Source organism: Balearica regulorum, chromosome Z, assembly GCF_011004875.1.
Source record: "Balearica regulorum gibbericeps isolate bBalReg1 chromosome Z, bBalReg1.pri, whole genome shotgun sequence".
In the NCBI taxonomy this organism is placed as follows: domain Eukaryota; kingdom Metazoa; phylum Chordata; class Aves; order Gruiformes; family Gruidae; genus Balearica; species Balearica regulorum.
Genome location: NC_046220.1, coordinates 84,498,574 through 84,517,140, shown reverse-complemented (window position 1 = coordinate 84,517,140; position 18,567 = coordinate 84,498,574). Strand labels below are relative to the sequence as shown.

General features: G+C 38.4%; 1 protein-coding gene across 10 annotated transcripts in view; it reads left to right on the top strand.

Annotated features, from left to right (window-relative positions):
- Positions 1–18,567, top strand: part of DYM (dymeclin) — a 218,151-nt gene that overhangs the window by 34,852 nt on the left and 164,732 nt on the right. For all 10 annotated transcript variants that reach the window (XM_075739713.1, XM_075739712.1, XM_075739715.1 and 7 more), the window contains exons 7-8: positions 8,642–8,767; positions 10,672–10,814. In XM_075739713.1, coding sequence (XP_075595828.1) covers positions 8,642–8,767; positions 10,672–10,814 — 269 coding nt within the window. The remainder of the gene's footprint in view (positions 1–8,641; positions 8,768–10,671; positions 10,815–18,567) is intronic.

The window sequence follows — 18,567 nt, the reverse complement described above, 5'->3', positions numbered from 1 at the left end:
AGTGCGGAAGACAGTCTCTGTGTCCAAAATGCAGGAGCAGAGGTACCTGTGCAACAGTCCTGCACTCTTTGCTTTTCAAATTATTCTAAATGTCTGGTGCTTTTTGGTGGAAGCAGTATGTGTCAGAGGTACTATAATTTTTCCTACCTCTCTCTATATTATTCAGAGGTGGTTTTTTAGTGCTTTGGGTTTGGCTTTTTTTTGTTTATTTTGCACATGTGTTACTGAAGAGCGGACAGCATTGCTGGATGAAGCTGTGTAGATTCTGTTACGGAGCAGTGAGAAATTTGTGACTGTAATAACGTAGAAAGGTCATACTATTCTTCACAGTTGAGTATCATGTTGTGAAGATGTATATACAAGATGACAGATATTGTTGGGAGGAGAGCTTAGATACCTGTGTATGGTATTTTGCAGGCAGGTACATAATGTTAACCGGAGACTAAAAGCAGGCATAGGAGTTTGGGCTTGGCCAGGACACCAAGTACGTGAAGGCTCAAGTCTTTCCTAAGCATGGGCAGAGCTTGCTCTACTAGAAGCTTTGGCAGAATGAGCTCATGTCTGCCTACAGAATAACCTACAGACATACTTGGAAAATGCAGGTGGGTAGTCTAGCTCAAAATTAATAAGGAAGGTGTGTGAGATGGGGAGGATGACGAATGGTAAGTCTGTAACCCGGCTCTCCGTATCCCTGACTATGAAATACAACCGAAGAACCAAAGTGTGTTGGTTGTTGTTGGGAAAGGCTGCAGAGATGAACAGCAAAGCGTATCTAGGAGCGTCTCAGAATTGCCTATGATGAATTTAAGATACTGTTTCTCAAAGTTAGTTTGTATTGGGAAAGGTAAATGTGCTTTAGGCAGTTGTGCTCAGCGTTGTAGTAGGAGCCACAGGACTCTGCAGCATTGTGGCTCTATCTGAGAGTTACTAAAAAGATCTTAAATTACCCTTTTTGAAAAACAGGCTATGCTGCTTTGTACAAAATGCTAAGGAAAAAGGTTTCACGTATTAACATTTAATTTTAAGAAATTTTATAGAAACTACAGCATTATTGCTTTTGAAGAATTAGACTTGTGCAGTTCCTCATAACACTTGTTACAGTATGTCGATGTTTGATTTATGGCTCCCTTGGGTATGTTACGGATACTCTGCTTTTTCTTCGGTTTTGTTAATGTTAGCACTCAAGAGTGTACATTAATGATTAAAACCTGCATAGTCAGCAAAAAGATGCAACTTCAGTATTTGATTGTATGACTTTTATGTAAAAACTATTGCTAAACATTTTTTTGCGAGATAGAGCTCCCAAAGCTTTAAATTATAAAGGCTTTTTTCAGCAGCTTGTTAGGAGCTGGTGTACATAACTGAACATCTGGTTGTTATCAGTACATTTTCACTTCATTAAAAACTATAAATGCATATGGAGGAAAAATGAAATACTGTGATCTAGTTACATCACTGTTAAGTAGCAGTCTGTGGTGCCAGTAGAAGTTAGTTGATATTCCTATTACGTTCCATTATTTTCTGTAGTTATAATTGTTTTGGGTTGCACTCTTGGTTACTTCCAAATTTCAAAGTTAACGATGTTTTGACTCATTTAAGAATGCTCTACATATTCTGAGAGCTTAAAAGCCAAATGTAGGCAGAGGGAGGGTGATAGAGTTGATTATAAAGCTGTATGAATCATTGCAGTGTAGGAATGATGTCCTGTACAGATGAAGAGAAATGTTTAGACTTTTTTCTCCCTTGCTAATTGTGAGTGGCAAAGAGTTTAGGAACTACTTTCTCTTCTATATCGAGTGTCATATTTTACTTGTTACTTTCTAAACAATACATCAGAATAGTGCTTTTTTAAAAAGGCCTATTCAAGGAACTTTTACCAAGATTGTAGTAGCTCCAGTATTTGAAGAGCTATTTGACTTCAGCATTTTGGGCAACTTTGATCATCAAAGGAGAACTTCCATCTGCTGAAGCTTAGGCTGAAGCTAGGAAAAATACCACAACTAAAAGAGATGTGTATTTCCTCGCTTTGAAGATCCTCAAAGTTTAAGACTATTGTGCTCTGTATAGGAGGCATCTGATGAGTGTAAAGGGAGTTTTATTTGCTGCTGCACCTTGTGATGGTGCAGCAAATAAAAAATACTTATTTGGAAGATTTTCTTCATCACTTATATCCTTTTTTCTTTTCTGATGGCAATATGTGGCCTTTTAAGTGTCTAAAGGTCCTAAGCAGAAAAACCTGTGATTCCTGTGGTCTGGCTCTGCCCAGATCTCTGCAATGTTCTCCAGTAGCTCCTTGAGCACTTGGGTCATCTTCTCTGTGGCTGCCTTTTCCCTGGGGGTTGAAAGCTGCACAAGTCCTGTCGAGCTGTCCATTTTTATGGGTATTTGGACAGCTCTCTTGTGTTATGCTCTTCAAAGGGTAGAGCCTTTCACTTGGATTTAGGAAATACTACTTACAAGACTTGTTGATGTGCAAGGTGAATGCAGAAGAATGTAGATCTGTGCCGAATGTTTAAGTCCTAGACTTCTTATATTTTTAATCTGTAGAGAGAAGTGAATGCCAATGAACTCAGAATGTAGAGAGCCACATAATCTCAGATGGTTTAGGAATAGATCTGGGGAATAAATGGTCTTGAACCCAACTGTCACTTTAATCCTTTAGATGCTCCCTTTCGAGTATTTCAGTCTCTGGTTGTTTTCTCACTCTCACTGTGTCTCCCAGTCAAGAATACCCAGTGTGGGGGAGATGCAGTAGGAAATGTCAGAGATGCTCTCTGTTTCCAGTTGGAGTTTCCTGAGTGCCCCTTCGGGACGTCTCCCAGATGTCTGGAGTCAGCTGTAAGCGTAGTGCATTATCGGCTGCCATGGTGTGTATTTGCCATCAGTGGGTGTAAAATTAGGAGTGATTCCAAGAGGAAAGATTATGTTCACTTGGAGTTGTTGTAGTTATATCCCGAGACTGATAATCAGGTACTTGACTTGCTTTTCAGTTTTCAAAACTGATCCTAGTCTCGTGGTGACTCCTCTTTCACCTTTCTGGTGGGCCCTCAGGAAGTAGGGAAATGAAACCTGGTTCCTGTATGATTTGAGATTTTTTGTATGAATCAGCCCTTTTGGCAACTCTCCTAAATTAGAAAATGAGTTACCTTTTAACCTTTTAATACTCAGAGTAGACAGCTCTGGCTGGGTGAAAGTTCAGGAAAATATTTAAACTGTGAGGGGGTTTGGTTTAGTGGTGTGAGTTGAAATTCAGAGTTTTGTTTCTGACTGTTCAGCCTGTTTGCTCTGTAGGTGTGAAATCATTTATGAGCTCTCAGCCTCTGTTTGCTAAGGTATAGAAATAGCTGCATTTGATTGAGTAATTAAAGTGTTTACAACAGCATGTGCCTTCACTGTGTTAATTGGAGTTCCTAGCTGAGATTTTCCTGTGCCTTGCTTCTATGCTTCATCTTGGTTCATCTTTCACAGACCCCTCTCTCGAAGGCAGGGAACAAAGCTGAATGATGTGGTGAGCGCAGAAAGAAGTTGTGAGCAGTGCTTGGGCATTGGAGAGAAGCCAGCAGCAGCAGGATGGTGACACATAGGTAGATGGTTGAAGTTTTTAGTAGATGACGCTGACAGAAGGTCATCCACGTGGTTTTGAATGGAAGAAGCAGATGCCAGGACACTGGGGAGTTGATGTTTTAGTAGGCCCATAGGTCTTATTCTGTGGGGGGCAGTTGCATCATTTGGAAACGGCAGTTACACTAATACCACTCCCCTTAGCAACTTAGATATGTAAGCTGCTAGTAACATCTGGCACCTGCAGACTGCTCCTATTGCTTCTACTTGAGTCTGCAGGAGTGGACAAGAGTAGTTGGGTTTTTGTATTTTCCCACAGGCTACGATTGACAAATGATCTTGCTATTATGATCTTCATGTTTTGATTGGCTTTTGACTCCAGCATTTATTTTGTAGCGTGGAAGAAATGTACTTTGAAACCTAGCGCTGTGCCACAGTGTGACATGTTTATGTGGTGCCGTGTAGTGTGAGCACTTGTCTGTGGGTGCAAGTAATGGCAAGTGTTCCAACTATTGCAGTTGGAAGAGTTATTGCTCAAGCAGGTTGTCTGAGCTGGCTGCTTGCGTGTGCTCTTTTCCTGTTTCTACCACAAAGATCTTTTATTTTTGTTAAAGTTTACTGTTTTGACCATAGACCTCTTTTTTCGGACATTTAGAACTTTTTAAATGCAGTATCAGCATTGTTGTATACTTGAAATTAACTGTAGAAAGGTAGGGTGAAATCTTGGTGCAGTTCAAGCAGACGAAAGCTTGCGAGGGTGTGATGTGCAGATCAATGGTCCAATGCGGTTCTCCAACCCCAGGCGCCTGAAGGTTGATAGCTCTGATGGAATTTAGAAGTCTGCCTCCGCAATTAATAAATAAAATAAATCAATAAAAATGTATGTTCTTGATGGAAGACCAGAAGAGAAGTGATATCCTTTCCAGTTTGTATCCTGGAAGAATTAGTTACTCTACCAATTTCTTCTAAGTCTAAGTGCAGTGCTGCTTTAAAGCAGTGCTCCCAGGACCATAGGTCTCTCAAAAAGGAGCCCAGGATTTCTGCTGTCTACCTTGCGAAAGGGATTAGGACGGAAAGTGTCACTGACTTATTAGAATTTTTGCCATTTGATTTTAATGAGTTGTTATCTCAAGATTGCTATAATACAAATTGTACATAGATATTTAAATAAAAAGCAGTTATGGAAATGATCAGGTATTGTTGCTTTTGGGAGGAACCCGTTGACGTATCAACTGTTGCTCATTGAAATGTAGATACTAAAACGTGTGTTAAATGCATGCGCAAGTTTATGTTATGCTGGCATCTAGGAATCTTGCATTTTGGAGCTCAAGTCATCATTCTCTGAAGAATTCATCATTTAAGATAATCACGGGTATATATGATATGTCTTTGCTTTAGAGACTAAACGTGTATAGATAAGGTTTGTTGCCAGAAACCAGTTTTAACTTGGGTGTCACATGGAAGAACCTGGTCCTGTTCCATTGAGGTTGAGTAAATGGGTGCTTGCTTTGTGTCACTGTGAAGAAATGTGATACCAAGTACGACGGCTGCTTGTAAGAAGGAAGGAACCCAAATGCAGGAGAGAAACGATTGCCATCATTTCTAGAGTTCAGTCTGTGTCAGACTGTTCCCTCATGAAAGAAGTACATCTTAAGGGGGAGGAAAGAATACCATCTGTTAGCTTGTCTAGCTGATATGGGAATAGATCCTCCAGTGGGAATGAGAGAGAGAAAAAGCGGAAAAAATTAAGTGAAAATAACTACTGAGATTTCCAAAAGAGAGAATCTGGAAGGAGTTAAAAGGAAGAAAAGACGTGTATATGCTTTGGTACATGGCTCTATGAAGTCCATTTACTTGGGACATAAGCTTTATCTGAGTTTGTGGATTTTTTTGTTTGTTTTATAAGACACTTGGGAAGGAAAAAAAACCCCACAGAAACTCAAAACATCATGCAGTTCTTGTGTTTTTTCTGAAATAAATAGCTAAATAGTTTTGACATGTAATTGATACATGAGTTCATTATTTCTAGTTTCCTCCTTATCTGCAAGCATACAGTTTTCAGAGGAAGTTTGAGATCAGCATAAATTCCACATAAAGTCATTCTATATGTCTGATAGCTTTGAATAAAAAAAAAACAAAAACAAACCAACCCCCCTGTTCTATAGCGTCTCAATATAAATAAACAGTATTTTCTTTGAAGTTAAAAGAGGTTCCTGGTAGTCCTTGTGACCCTTCAGAAATGCTTGAGTTTCAGAAAACTGTACATTTGACCCTTGGTGGAGAAAATAATTTTACTCTGAAGTTTCATCCTTGTGCTGATAAATGAAGGGTGAATGTAGCTGAGGGGTTACCCCAGATATCAGGGTTCTGGCTGTGTTTATGTCAGAGCAGATTTAATTTGGACAGATTCTACAGGTTGAGTGGAATGTTTCTGCAGTTAAATGTGCCCTAACTAGGTTTTGAATAGCAAGCAAATTGGAATAACTCACTGACTGGAGCTGCGTGAATTTAGCTTGCTTTCTGCTGTAGGCAGATGACTTTTCCAAAAAAACCCAAACCCTAGCTCCCAAAAAAACATTACAGTAACTTCTTTGTTTATTTGTTTACACTGAATCTTATAAAAATAGAAAAGAATTTTGTAATGTTTCCTCAGATTTGCTATTCCACTTGTATGATTTGTCAGAAAAATAAATAAATGAATGATTGAAATGGAGAAAAAATACAGTAGACTAAAATTTGTTTCCTCACAGCAAAGTGACCCAGGGAATGTTGTAGTGTGTCATGAAGTGAGCCTTTTCATTCATCAAGAGGGTTGGAGACATTATTCTTGTATTCTCAGCCTTTGGTAATGATAAGCTTCTGATTTTTTTTTTTTTTTCTATAGCTAAAAAGTGGGATTTTTTCCAAGGTGCTGTTTTTATTTTGATAGAAAAATGTCTTCATTTTAAAAAAAATTTTAAAATTTTCTTAATTTTTTTGCTGGTGACTAAACCTCTAATAATGGATCTATATAGGTCTTCCTTGCTTTGCTCGGGATGAAGGTGGGTAGTGGATTGCAAAGCATCCCTGTTTTGGAGAGGGAGTGGGAGGTGTTCCTAGCTCAGCGTTGCTTCTGGCTGTGATGAATTTGCAGTGGAACCAGATCACAGTGTAACCTCTGGCCTGATCTAATTATCAGCGTTTACACTGGCTAACTTCCTCAGTAGTGGGCAAAAAGTCAGGTAACTCACAAAAACTAGAAGTGATTAAAATGTACTTGATGATTTTAGGAAAGAATGTTATTTGACCAGTACATCGCTTCCTTACGTGTAAGTTAAAATGTTACTCATTCAAATACTTAAATCATGCTAGAGAGAAATAAAAAAAGAAACACCAGCAATAAGCGGTAAGTTTGCATAACCTTCACTTTCAAAAACATTTTTGTATCAGAGGTAGTGTGGTTGTGTGGACTGCGATGCAGGAAATTGTGATTCCAGCTTGCTCTTGACTTTGAGCAAATAACTGGCACGCTCTTTGCTCCCAAACTCTGGCCTAGTGCTACTGCAGAAGAGCTTAACTGAAGCTGTCTATACGCCATGATGCATAAAATTCTCCTTCCTTATGTTTTACAGTAATGCATGTTGTTTACAGCATTTCTAGCACCACATTTGAGAATATTCAAGTATTTGAGGGTGCTAAAAATCAGACTGATTTCTTCCAAATGAAATCCTGTTCATTTTGGTAAGGACCACACCAGTGCTGATCCTGAGACTAATGAAGAATTTTACTCCAGCCAATCTTTTCTGTGGTTAATTTGTTTCAAGAGAGATTGCACTGTAGTTTTAAAGTTGTCATTATTTGAAACACCACTTAGTTTTATGTTTATACTTGTTTTAGCTTTAAGAATAAAATTTTTTGAAAGTAACATTGTAACAAATAACTTAGCATCACTGCTCAAACACACATTGATGCTGATTTTTTTTTAATTGTAAATAGAGATACTATAAATATTTGAATTTGAGAAGTATAAATAGATTTTGAATTTCCAGGAGGTCAAAACCCCTTGATAATTGATGCTGGACACCTGTTGTAACTTAATGGTATTGGATTGTGAAGCATACTGTGGAAATTAAATAGTAATAGTGGGGGAAACATCAAAAGTACTTAATAACCATCTTTCTAATGGAATGCAGGATGGTACTGTTGCAGCAAGTGAAGTATCTCCTTAATTTTGGAGGAGGTGAAAATGGTCTTTGATTGAAAGCAAGAATGATACTGGTTCATGTCCCAGTTATTTCATGTGTTTTAAAAGATTTCATGTAGTCTGCAATTTATTACCTATTAAGGAGGCAAATGCCATTTTTCTCCCTCTTTTAAAAATAAGATGTGTAACAAAGTAATTATAGGCATAGGTGGGAAGGGAAAGCACAAGATATTCCAAATAGCGGATCTCTCTCTCAGCCATTTTGCTGCACGGCCTTTCCTAATTGTTCTTAATTTAATTATTTGGTGTTAGTATTTAATCATTACAGCACATTCTTTGGGATTGGCTGTGAGATCTTAGACTTCACTGTTACCTCAAAAATACCGTTTACAGCTGAACGACTGTATGTAGTACCTTGATATCCTGAGCCTTTCTTATACTTAAACTAGTGTTTGTGTATTATATTCCTTTCTTAGGGATCCACTTTTCCTGGCAGGTGGAGCTGTGTTTGGCTAGCTGGAGGTTTCCGTGACTTAGAGTGATGGGTTTGTGACAATTTTATTTAACAGGACAAAGGACACGCTTTTGAGATATATCTATTATTTTTAGAGTGAAGCGTAGTCTGAAAATTGCACTGGGAATGTTCTGGGCAATACTTCAATGTTTTTACATTGTCTTGTCTTTTGACATAGGAAAAAAATGCTTACCTCTAAGGAAAACAAGCCGTTGTTGGTATGAAGTGATTCTGGGTTTTTTGAATTTGTTGTTTACGTGTTTCCAATTGAAACTCACTGTGCTAAACAGTGTATAACCTCAGGTGAAGTTACCCAGTGTTCTTGGAAATTAGTTTGTAAACAAATCCAGTAGATTAATCTTTATTTTCGTTTTTTCCTGCAGAGATATTACATACAACATTTCCTTGGAAGCTGTGACAACTCTCGTCGTCTTCCTCTCATGCCAATTATTCCACAAAGAAATTCTGCGAGAGAGCATCGTTCACAAATACCTGATGCATGGTCGATGGTACGTTGTGTTCTGGGGTGGTACCTAATGGCAGAGCAAATGCTTCTGATAGCTTGTTTTGACTATTTGTACTTGAATACAAAAGACAGCAAAATATGTTTTGATGGAAAACTTGTTCTGCTCAAAAGAAAACAGAGCACACAAGCAAACATCTGTAAAAGCTGTTGGAAGGTTTCAGGTTTAAATCTTACAGCCCAGACTTCAGTAAAAATATTTTGGAAATAATTGTCCTTTTTTGAGGGTAATTTCATTAAATTAAAACAGCTTTTACATTTCAGGATGGTTTTTTTTGATTGAGCTATGGGTCGGGGGCAGATTAGATGAGGCTTTGGGCAACCTGGGCTAGTGGAGGGTGTCCCTGCCCATGGCAGGGGGGTGGGACTAGATGGGCTTTGAGGTCCCTTCCAACCCAAACCAGTCTGTGGTTCTTTTCCTGTAACATTGCAGCCTAGGGAACCTAAGTACCTCAGAAATGCTCATGAGTCTTCTTGCTGTACAAGTAAATAGCAACCCCCCAAAAGATTGCACATACGTGCTACGTTGAGTTTCAAGCTGCAATAGTAGAAATACCTGACAGGTGGTAAATTTGGTTGTCTGAGTAATATCACTTGTTCTGGCAAGTTGGTTGTTTTGTTTAAATGCTTTGTCATGGTGGCTTTTTTACACATTTTGGTCAGGCTACCATTCATCCTCTTTCAACTTTAAATTCCACGCAGGCAGATTTTTGGGAAGTATAACTATTGTCTGGTTTTCTGAAATTTCTACTAGATGTAAGAGAGACGTACTGCTCCAGAGTGGTGTGCAGGGAGAGGAGGGAGGATCAGTCTGGCTGTAGGCAGAGGGAGGACAAGGCAGACTTCAGCCTGAAACAGCATCAGGGTAGAGGCAGAGCCTCAGTATTTGTAGGATTTGGTGGTATTTAAATGTCTGGACCAAAGGAATTGAGAGTTTGAGGCAAAATGGGGAATGTTTAGGTGAAGGGGTAATATGGGGTCTAAGAGGTCAGAGTTGGGAGTAGCAGGTACCTGACCTCTGGAGAGAGGGGTGGGAATGTGGTGGCTGGGAATCTAGGGCAATGTGAAGAGATGGAAGGGCACTGCTTAGAATCACGGCATCATAGCATCACAGAATGGTTTGGGTTGGACAGGACCTCAAAGCCCATCCAGTTCCACCCCCCTGCCATGGGCAGGGACACCCTCCACTAGCCCAGGTTGCCCAAAGCCCCATCCAACCTGGCCTTGACCACTGCCAGGGAGCCAGGGGCAGCCACAGCTTCTCTGGGTAACCTGTGCCAGGGCCTCCCCACCCTCACAGGGAAGAATTTCTTCCTCGGATCTCATCTCCATCTCCCCTCCTGCAGCTTCAGGCCATTCCCCTTGGCCTGTCACTCCCTGCCCTTGTCACCAGCCCCTCTCCAGCTTTCCTGGAGCCCCTTTAGGGACTGGAAGGGGCTCTAAGGTCTCCCTGGAACCTTCTGTTCTCCAGGCTGAACAACCCCAACTCTCTCTGCATCTATATAACCAAAGCATGGAGCAAAAACTAAACAAATATAATGTTTCTTTCACTTGCGTAAATATTTTTCCAGTTGTGTCTTGAGGTAAAAGAATGCAACGATTCCCCAAATTAACTGATTGATTTAAAAGTAGTATTGAGAACAGAAAACTACAAAAAATTAGTTTCCATGATCCTGCTGTTGAAGGTGCTCCTTCAGAGCCTAGCTGAAGTCAGTGCAACTTTGCATGGGCAAGACCTTGGCGTTCTTTCCCTTTCCAGTCTGCTCGAGACTGGGAGAGTTACTGTCTGTGTTTAATGCCAAACACCAGCCTTTGCACCCTGCTTGGGCTTTGTCGTGCCAAATTTCGCAAGCTGTGAGTCAACTAAAGCTGTTTTCTTTTTCTTTTCAGTCTCCCATATACCAGCAGACTTGTGAAAACTTTACTATATAATTTCATTAGACAAGAAAGAAGCCCTCCTCCAGGGACCCACGTCTTTCAGCAGCAAACAGATGGAGGAGGACTGCTTTATGGAATTGCATCTGGGGTGGCAAGTGAGTCTTACTTTTTATAAACTATACTTCAAACCTAATGAAATATTGCCTGTAGCCCATTTGTTTTTCAACAAGTGATACCAGTGTGCATGCTCCGTGTAGAAAAGCTGTCCACAGGCCTGCTTGGATTGTAATCCTATACGCTCCATCTTGAGATGGGTTAGAATTCGAAGCAATTCTATCTGCAGACACTGCAGGGATATCTTCCCTGATGGACAGCCTGTGGTAAAAGTAGCACTTAGTCTTTTTTGTTTTGTTGGTTTTGTTTTTTTGTTTTGTTTTGGGTTTTTTTGTTGATATTAAAAAAAAAAAGCAAGTAATACCCCATTTGATAATGCTTTAAATCTGTTAATGTTGTAAGAAATACTTTTATGTGCATATTTAATTCTTTATGATTACTCAGTGGATATGGTGACCTGCTCTATGGCTCTGCTTGAGCAGAAGGTTAGACTAGGTGGTCTCAGAGGTCCCTTCCAGTCTCAAGGATTCTGTGATATAAAAGAGGGGCGTAGCTAGGAATTTTTGTAACGTATTGAAGTGTATGCCTTTCCCAGTAGGTTGACTAATGTTTTTTCCTGAATAGTATGACTAAATTCTGAACTTTCGTGGGTGGACTGTTTGCTATAGAGAGGTATTGCCTGAAGAATATGAAAGACTTGTTGCCATTTTTTGTTAGGAAAAAGGTTTCTCATGTTTGTTATACTATATATCATGTTTTGGTTTGTGATTGCTCTCTTCATCACACCAGATGTGTTTTATCAGTGTGTGTATTACATTTAAAAATTCTTCCTAAAGGTTTTTCTTTTCCATGTAATATGAATAAATATAATATATTGCTAGCAGTTATAGCATATGTTATTCTCTTTTTCCCCCTGATAAACTAAATAACACTTTGCAAGTCAGTTGCTGTTAAAACTGATACTATTTCTTTTGCTCTTTTGTGAAATCTGTTCAGTCGTGGCATCCCTAGGGGATATTAAAGTTCATGCTGCAAGTGGTCTGTCAGAAAATATTTTACGGTCTGTGACAGTGCGCGTGGATCTCCTCATGGAGGCAGTAAACGAGCAGTTAGTCGTAGCTTAAACACGTCGCTGCTGCTGCATAAGATGCAGTTGGTTACACGCAGCTCAAAGTACTGCTGGAACAACCATCTCCTTTCCAGTTTCCAGTTTACACGCTCAAGGGTAGACCACCACTGTGGTTGGGTTGTGCCTGTAACATAAATGCATCAAAAAAGCAGTTGCTTGTTTTGCAGGTTATTTGAACATAGAGGACAAATTAATTAAATTGTTCCCTGCAACCTTTTTCTTTTAGAGTCCCAACAGGTACATTCTCTTCCTTCTTTTCAATTGTGAGAGAAAATTGCTCTTAATGTTTTTCTGAGGCAATTTTCAGTATGTGGTTTGTACTTTTGTTTGTGACTGAAGAGCAGTTCTCTCTGCGTATTTTAATACCTCTGTTTACCTGATGGTTTTATTTTTCATGGTTCTAATCTCTCCAGTTATGCTTGAGTGTCTGTCTGCCTTAGTGCAGCAACAGGCAAAACAATGTTTTTTTTTCCTCTTCTGGTCTTTGATATCATATCCCTTCATGACTTTTTACTTCTTGTACATTGAGTTAGACTTAAGAACTGCAAAAATTTCTTAATGCAAACTCTTAAGGTTTCAGCCTACGTCTGTTCTTGTCTCTTCCTACACTTCCACCCCCTTCACTCCTCTTGAACCATTCTCTTAACAACTCCCTTAGCATACTCCTACGCTTATTTTCTTGCCTCTTTCATGAGTACCTGAAGTGCCATCTCTTGTCCCAGTGAATTAAGTACTTTCATTTAAAGCTTTAAGAGCCCTTATAAAGAGCTTCCTAATGACCTGCCTGTGAAAGGGAGGGAGGGGGGGAAAGCACCGCATCCTGTTAGAAAACTAGAAAACAGAAATATTTTTTCTGTTTGTGCCCAAAGAGTTGCTTAATGTTTTTTGTGTCTGATTATCGATGTTGGACTATAGATGAAACTCAGACACAATACAGTTGGCGTATTTGCCCATCCATAAATATCTTTGAATTAACTCTTTGCAATCCTTTGTTTTATATAACATCAGGTATGTGCGTAGAGTGCAGTGCAGATTAGGAAGCAGCAACACAAACTGATAGTCTGCTATGGAACAGAAGCAAGTTTTGAGCAAGGAACAGATGTGGAAAACTTAGACGTGACTTCTATATTGTGTTATTTTTGTCTATTTTGTAATCTCTAAAGAGGTAAGAATTGAAAGAAGAATGGAAGAGTTGAAAATTCACTTTTATGTTGCTCGTTGTCTCTTAAATACTGCATAATGCTTAAAATAAGTTTACTGAAATAGTCTAAATATAATCGATTTAGGATGAAAGGAGGTAGGAGCCTGCTTTTAAAAATAATTTATTTTTCATATGAAGTTTTGAGGTCTAAAATAATTATTGTACTTGTTAATTTGAAATTTTTTAACTTGATACCACAGTCATCTCTATGCTACCATGTATTACCTTATGCATATTTTGTAGTCACTTGCACAGCAGCAGCAGCAGATCAACAAACTCGTATAAGCACTGTATTTTAAATCCACCCCCCCTTTTCCTTCCTTGTGATTCAGCCCAAGTGATGATTTTACACGCTACGACCAGAAGTTTACCCTTTCCCACAGTTAACCTTCTCCTGCTTCTCATCCTTTGTAGCCTGTTTTTTTTCCTCTCATGAGCCTCCTTAACTCTGAAACTGTACAGCCAACATCCTTACACCAATTACTTCTCCCTGCTTTGGCCTCTGCGTGCAGGTTATCTACGTACAAGTACCTTTGTCTGTCCTGTATATGGAATACCTTGATAAGAATTGTATTGCCAATTATGTTATCCTCTGGTAATTAAATAAACAATTGTGGGTTTGGAATGAGGTGGGGGAAACAACGATATTTTAGTTTTGTAACTTCACGAAGGACATTCTTCTAGACTGAGTCAACTTTGCTTTCTCTTTGCAGTCTTTTTGTAGGTGTGCGAAATAATTGTAAAGTGCTGCTAGATCTGATGGTATGTCATTGATGTGTTGTGAAGACATAAATTATATCACTATGCATGGCGGTAGAGATTAGACCTCATCTATTAGAAATTAATTTTTCTTGGTTCACAAGGTACATTGAACCAACTTACCTTCAAAAAATATTTGTTTTGTTGGTTTTAAATCTCCTCTGTTTTTTTTTTTTGAGTAGTATTAGCATTTGCCAGTTCATGGTCCACAGTTAACCAAGTTGAGAGAACTTTTTATAGGCAAGCAAAAATTTTTAATAAGTCATTTTATTTCTTGCAAAATAAAATTCACGTTACAGTTAGGAACTGCCAAACAGATGCTATGCTAAGACAGGAAAATGTTAGTGCTGCTCGAAACTGTTGCAAAATACGTCAATTTAACTGGTTTCATTTGAAATAGTTGATCCAGTTTATACTTTGCTATTAAAAACCCCCACTTTAATGCATCTTGCAGTACTTAGGAGTTACTGCAATAGTAAGATCTAATTGACTTAATTTGTGCTGTTTAGATGATTATAGATGTAATGGGTACAATGTTGTACCTGTAAGAAACAAATGAAAAGGCAGTAGCTGGATTCATCTTCATTAACCACTTAAGCAATCATCATAACTAATCTGGCCCACAAATGTACTGTTGTGGCATTAATATAAATTGCAGAATTCGGTGTATAGTGGTCAATAATGACTTGTTTTCTCATGTCTGTACTCTTTGGTTGGAACTAGACAATTAATGACTTTCTATCATGTAAGTACATACTTCACTCTGCATTATGTCATTCAGCATTAGTGTACTTGAAGGCTTCTGATTACCTGTGTTGTGCATCTGTGACTTACATACATTACAGCATCTTTTTTTTTTTTTTTTTGGTGCTACATTCTGGTTAATAGCACTTTTCATGAGGTCAAACTCATCTTCTGTAGCACAGAAGAACATTGCCTCTGGCATAAATCTCTGCAGGCCTGGGATGTATTCACTATTAAGCTCTTACACACTTCCTTTGACATACCTTGTGTTATATTGTCTTTTGTTTTTTCTTGCAATCTAATTTATCTTTGTGGTTTTGAATGATGCGAGAATATAGAGGAGTTCTACAGCAGTAGCGCTTCTGGTAGCATGCCTAGGCCCCAGGTTCACCAAACTCTTGGGGCTTTCAATCACAAGGACCTTGTATCTAGAAGAGTCATAGTGTAATTAGTTAAGAAATTCTTGAGCTTTCTTGTAAGCTTCACCAATGCATTTTTGATAGTAAAGCACCAGTGATTTTGAACTAGCTGGACAGGTAGCATACACTTTTGCTTTGGGACTCCCGCTCTTTCCATAGACACTGACAGCAATGATAGCAGAGCATCCTTTCCTAGAAGAGCAATTTATACTGTAAGGTCCTGGGCTTGATAGTTCTTGAGAGTCTTCCATTGACTCTGATGAGACTTACACATTTGCAGGGAGCTAGTGGTAGGGTTTTTTTCTTTCCTTCAGAGAGGTAGATGCTCCTGGGGACCCTTGGCTGCTACCACTCCACTCTTATGGCAGTGACAAAATATTTCATGCTAAACATCCTCAAGGCTTAGATGTTTTTAAGTCTTCTGTAACACCTCTTTTCTGTGATATCTACCTGACACTATCTAGGTTCATGGTATGCTGGGAGCTCTGCTGCTATGCTAATGCTGTCTCTTCCATCTTGTCTCTTGCCCTATATGTCGACTGTAAGTTGTTTAGAGTAGGGACCATCGTTGAGTACATATAATACATAGCATAGCGAGGCTGTGGTTCGTGACTAGAGCTTCTGATTTCTGTGGTCATACAAATCATAATTGTAACCATATGTTCCAGCTTGTTTACTGAGAGTGCTGCAGCAAGTTTCACGAGGTGTGTTGGTGATTTATCTCCCTGACATTTATCCTGATATTCCAAAACCTGAGCAGCTTGAAATAGTCCATTTAAAATTAAAAAAAAAAAAAAAAAGAAAAAGAAAAAAGAAAACCTATTGGCTCAGAAATTATTTTTCTTCTTTAATACTTCAGGAAAAATTGCTTTTAAAAGAAATCAAGAATCAAACTGATATATTGTGACACCAAAAGTTTTAAAACTTGCTATCTTGCAAGGACTAGGGCTAGGAAAAAGGAATTTTATATGGGTGAAAAGGAGGCTTTCCAAACTCTTTTTAGCTCTACAGAATTACAGAAGTGGAAAATGAGATAAATGCGATAATTATAAAACTTCAATAATCACTTATTTAAAAAAGGAAGTGTTATACTTGAGTTTTTCTTAAAGTCCTACAAACTTCAGCTCAGGGATGGTAAGAAATCCCATAACTCTTCAGTTTATAATCACGTGTCAACAAGCGTGTTCATCTACATAACATTTATTTTAGCAATAAATGTGAAAATGCTTTAAGAAGATTGTAAACACTATTATTCCCTCTTCATTTTTGAGCATGATAAAGAGGATTGACCGCGCCATCTAAGAAATGGACCAAAATTGGGGAATTAAAGTCTTCAGGTTCAGCATCTTCTTTGACCGAAAGGGTGAGGGTTTTTTTGCACTAATAGGGGATATTAAAGTAACACTTGTGACTTAGAACTCCATAAGGCATTTGTTCTTCATGATTTTGAAAATATCTGCAGTGAACCAGTCAAGATGTGGTCTTCTGCTGCACGTTTTTCTGATGAAAATGACTCAGTAGTTCAGGAAAAAGGATGATGATAAAGCACAACAAATTCTTCTCCTTTTTTTTTTTTTGTTGCTCTGTGTCAAAATGTGGTTTTCAAGTCTGCTAATGGATTAAATTCATCCAAAGCTGCATTTGTTACTAAATTACATATTAACTGGTTTCTCTTCATTCTCCTGCCAGATGTCTGTACCACCTTTTTGGGGTGGGACCGCTTATACATCAGGCCATTCAGATTAAAAATTGCCCCAAGTTCAGCATGGTGGGGGAGTCGTTTTGCTTCCTGACTGGCACATGCACTTCTTCAAAACTTTTTTGTTGTTAAATTCTGATTTTCAGTTATTGGTCATGTCTGTGAAGAGTAAATAAATACAAAGGCTATGCTGTGGAGTGCCTGTCTGGAAATATTGATTAGCTAGCTCCGTTTTTCTGGGGTGTATTTTTTTTTCCTTTTTCTTTCCAGTAGCCTACTAGAGTATTAGTTCTGTAAAGTTGCCATGGTTTTTTTGCATTTTTTCTTTATTATTTTCTTTTATTTATTTAATTATTTATGCACGGTGACACATGGGGAAGCTGAAAATGTATCTGTATGCTTTCTGTTTAGTTCCCTGCTCCCTTTTGCCTTTGCCTGCCTGGTCCTTCCTGAAAATAAGTGATGGATTTATTTTTTTTTTAGTGCATCTGCAATGAAAATCTGTATTTTAACTGCTTCCTAAAATAAGTCCCAAAGTCTGGTAGGTTTTTTAACATTTATAAGATTAAGAAGAGAAATTTATTTATATCTTAGCTATTATTTTGGATAAACTACTGATAGAAGCAGCACAAGTCAGTTGTGGAAGTCTTGTGTCATGATCAAATTAATTCAAGTTCTGAAACAGCTTTATTTGCTATACCAATACTTTTGTCAGGGGAGAGGAGAAATTACTTCAAAGCTTAAAACAAATTAAAACAGCCTTTGCGTTGGAAAGGGAGTGGAATTTAAAAATGAAAAAAAGAGTACGTTTTCTCAGTTAGGGACGTAATCATACTTGGCAGGGAGATGAGGGAGGCAACGTCTGTCACTTAAGCGGACAAGGGGAGCAGTGAGTTTGCTTACCTGTTAATTGCATTAAATCCTTCAATTAAAGCCTTAAATTAATGCAGCAGAACTTCCTAAGTATACATCTTGCAGGTACAGCAGAGCTTATGGTTTTCCAATCAGCAGTAGACATTTTAATTACATAACAGATCAGACCTAGTATATGAATTTGGTATGAATATAGCCTTAATCTGGCATGTCAGTTTACTCAACTGCAAGGTCTAAATATAAAGAATAGTTTACATAAGGAGCTTGCAGATGAACTCTTATTTAATACTGGTACTTAGAAGGCAAGAATGTTCCGTGCAGAGAGTGGTAGCTGTCTTGCCAATGCTCAGAACCTGTCCAGGAGGTGGTGGATAATTAACTACCTCGTTAACGAAGTCATTAATGCAAGTAGAAAGATGTCATTCTGGCTGCATTCATGGTGCAAAGGAATGTTGTGCTGGTAGGGTACGATGACTGTGGTGGGTTTTGCAGGGGCTCTAAGGGAAATGAAACAAAATGTAAGCATATTACAAAAGCAAAACTTTCGCTGGTGCCAGAACTCAAAATCAGATGAACGCTTGAATCGGATTAATCTCTAATGAAAATATTTGCATACATTAAAACATCTGTATTTCAAAATTTTAGTCTTGCAGAAATTTTAGTTTCATACAGAAACTTTCAGCCTGGACTTGGACCATAAATCTAGAATTTTTATTTTCCTATGCTATACTACATTGTTTTTAGTTCAGTTGTGTAACGCATTTTTCTAGTTGTGGTCAGTATGTGAAGAGTACATTGAATTTGTGTAGTGTGAGACAAAAATATTTTGGAGGATAAGTGGACACACTATGAAAATCTTGGCTGTAACGAATTTTGCAATTTTTGAGGTAGTACAACCTTGCTGGAGCCACGATCCTTCTGGATGTGGCTCATAGGATAGTTTTTTTGAGCCTTATCAAGTATGTACTTA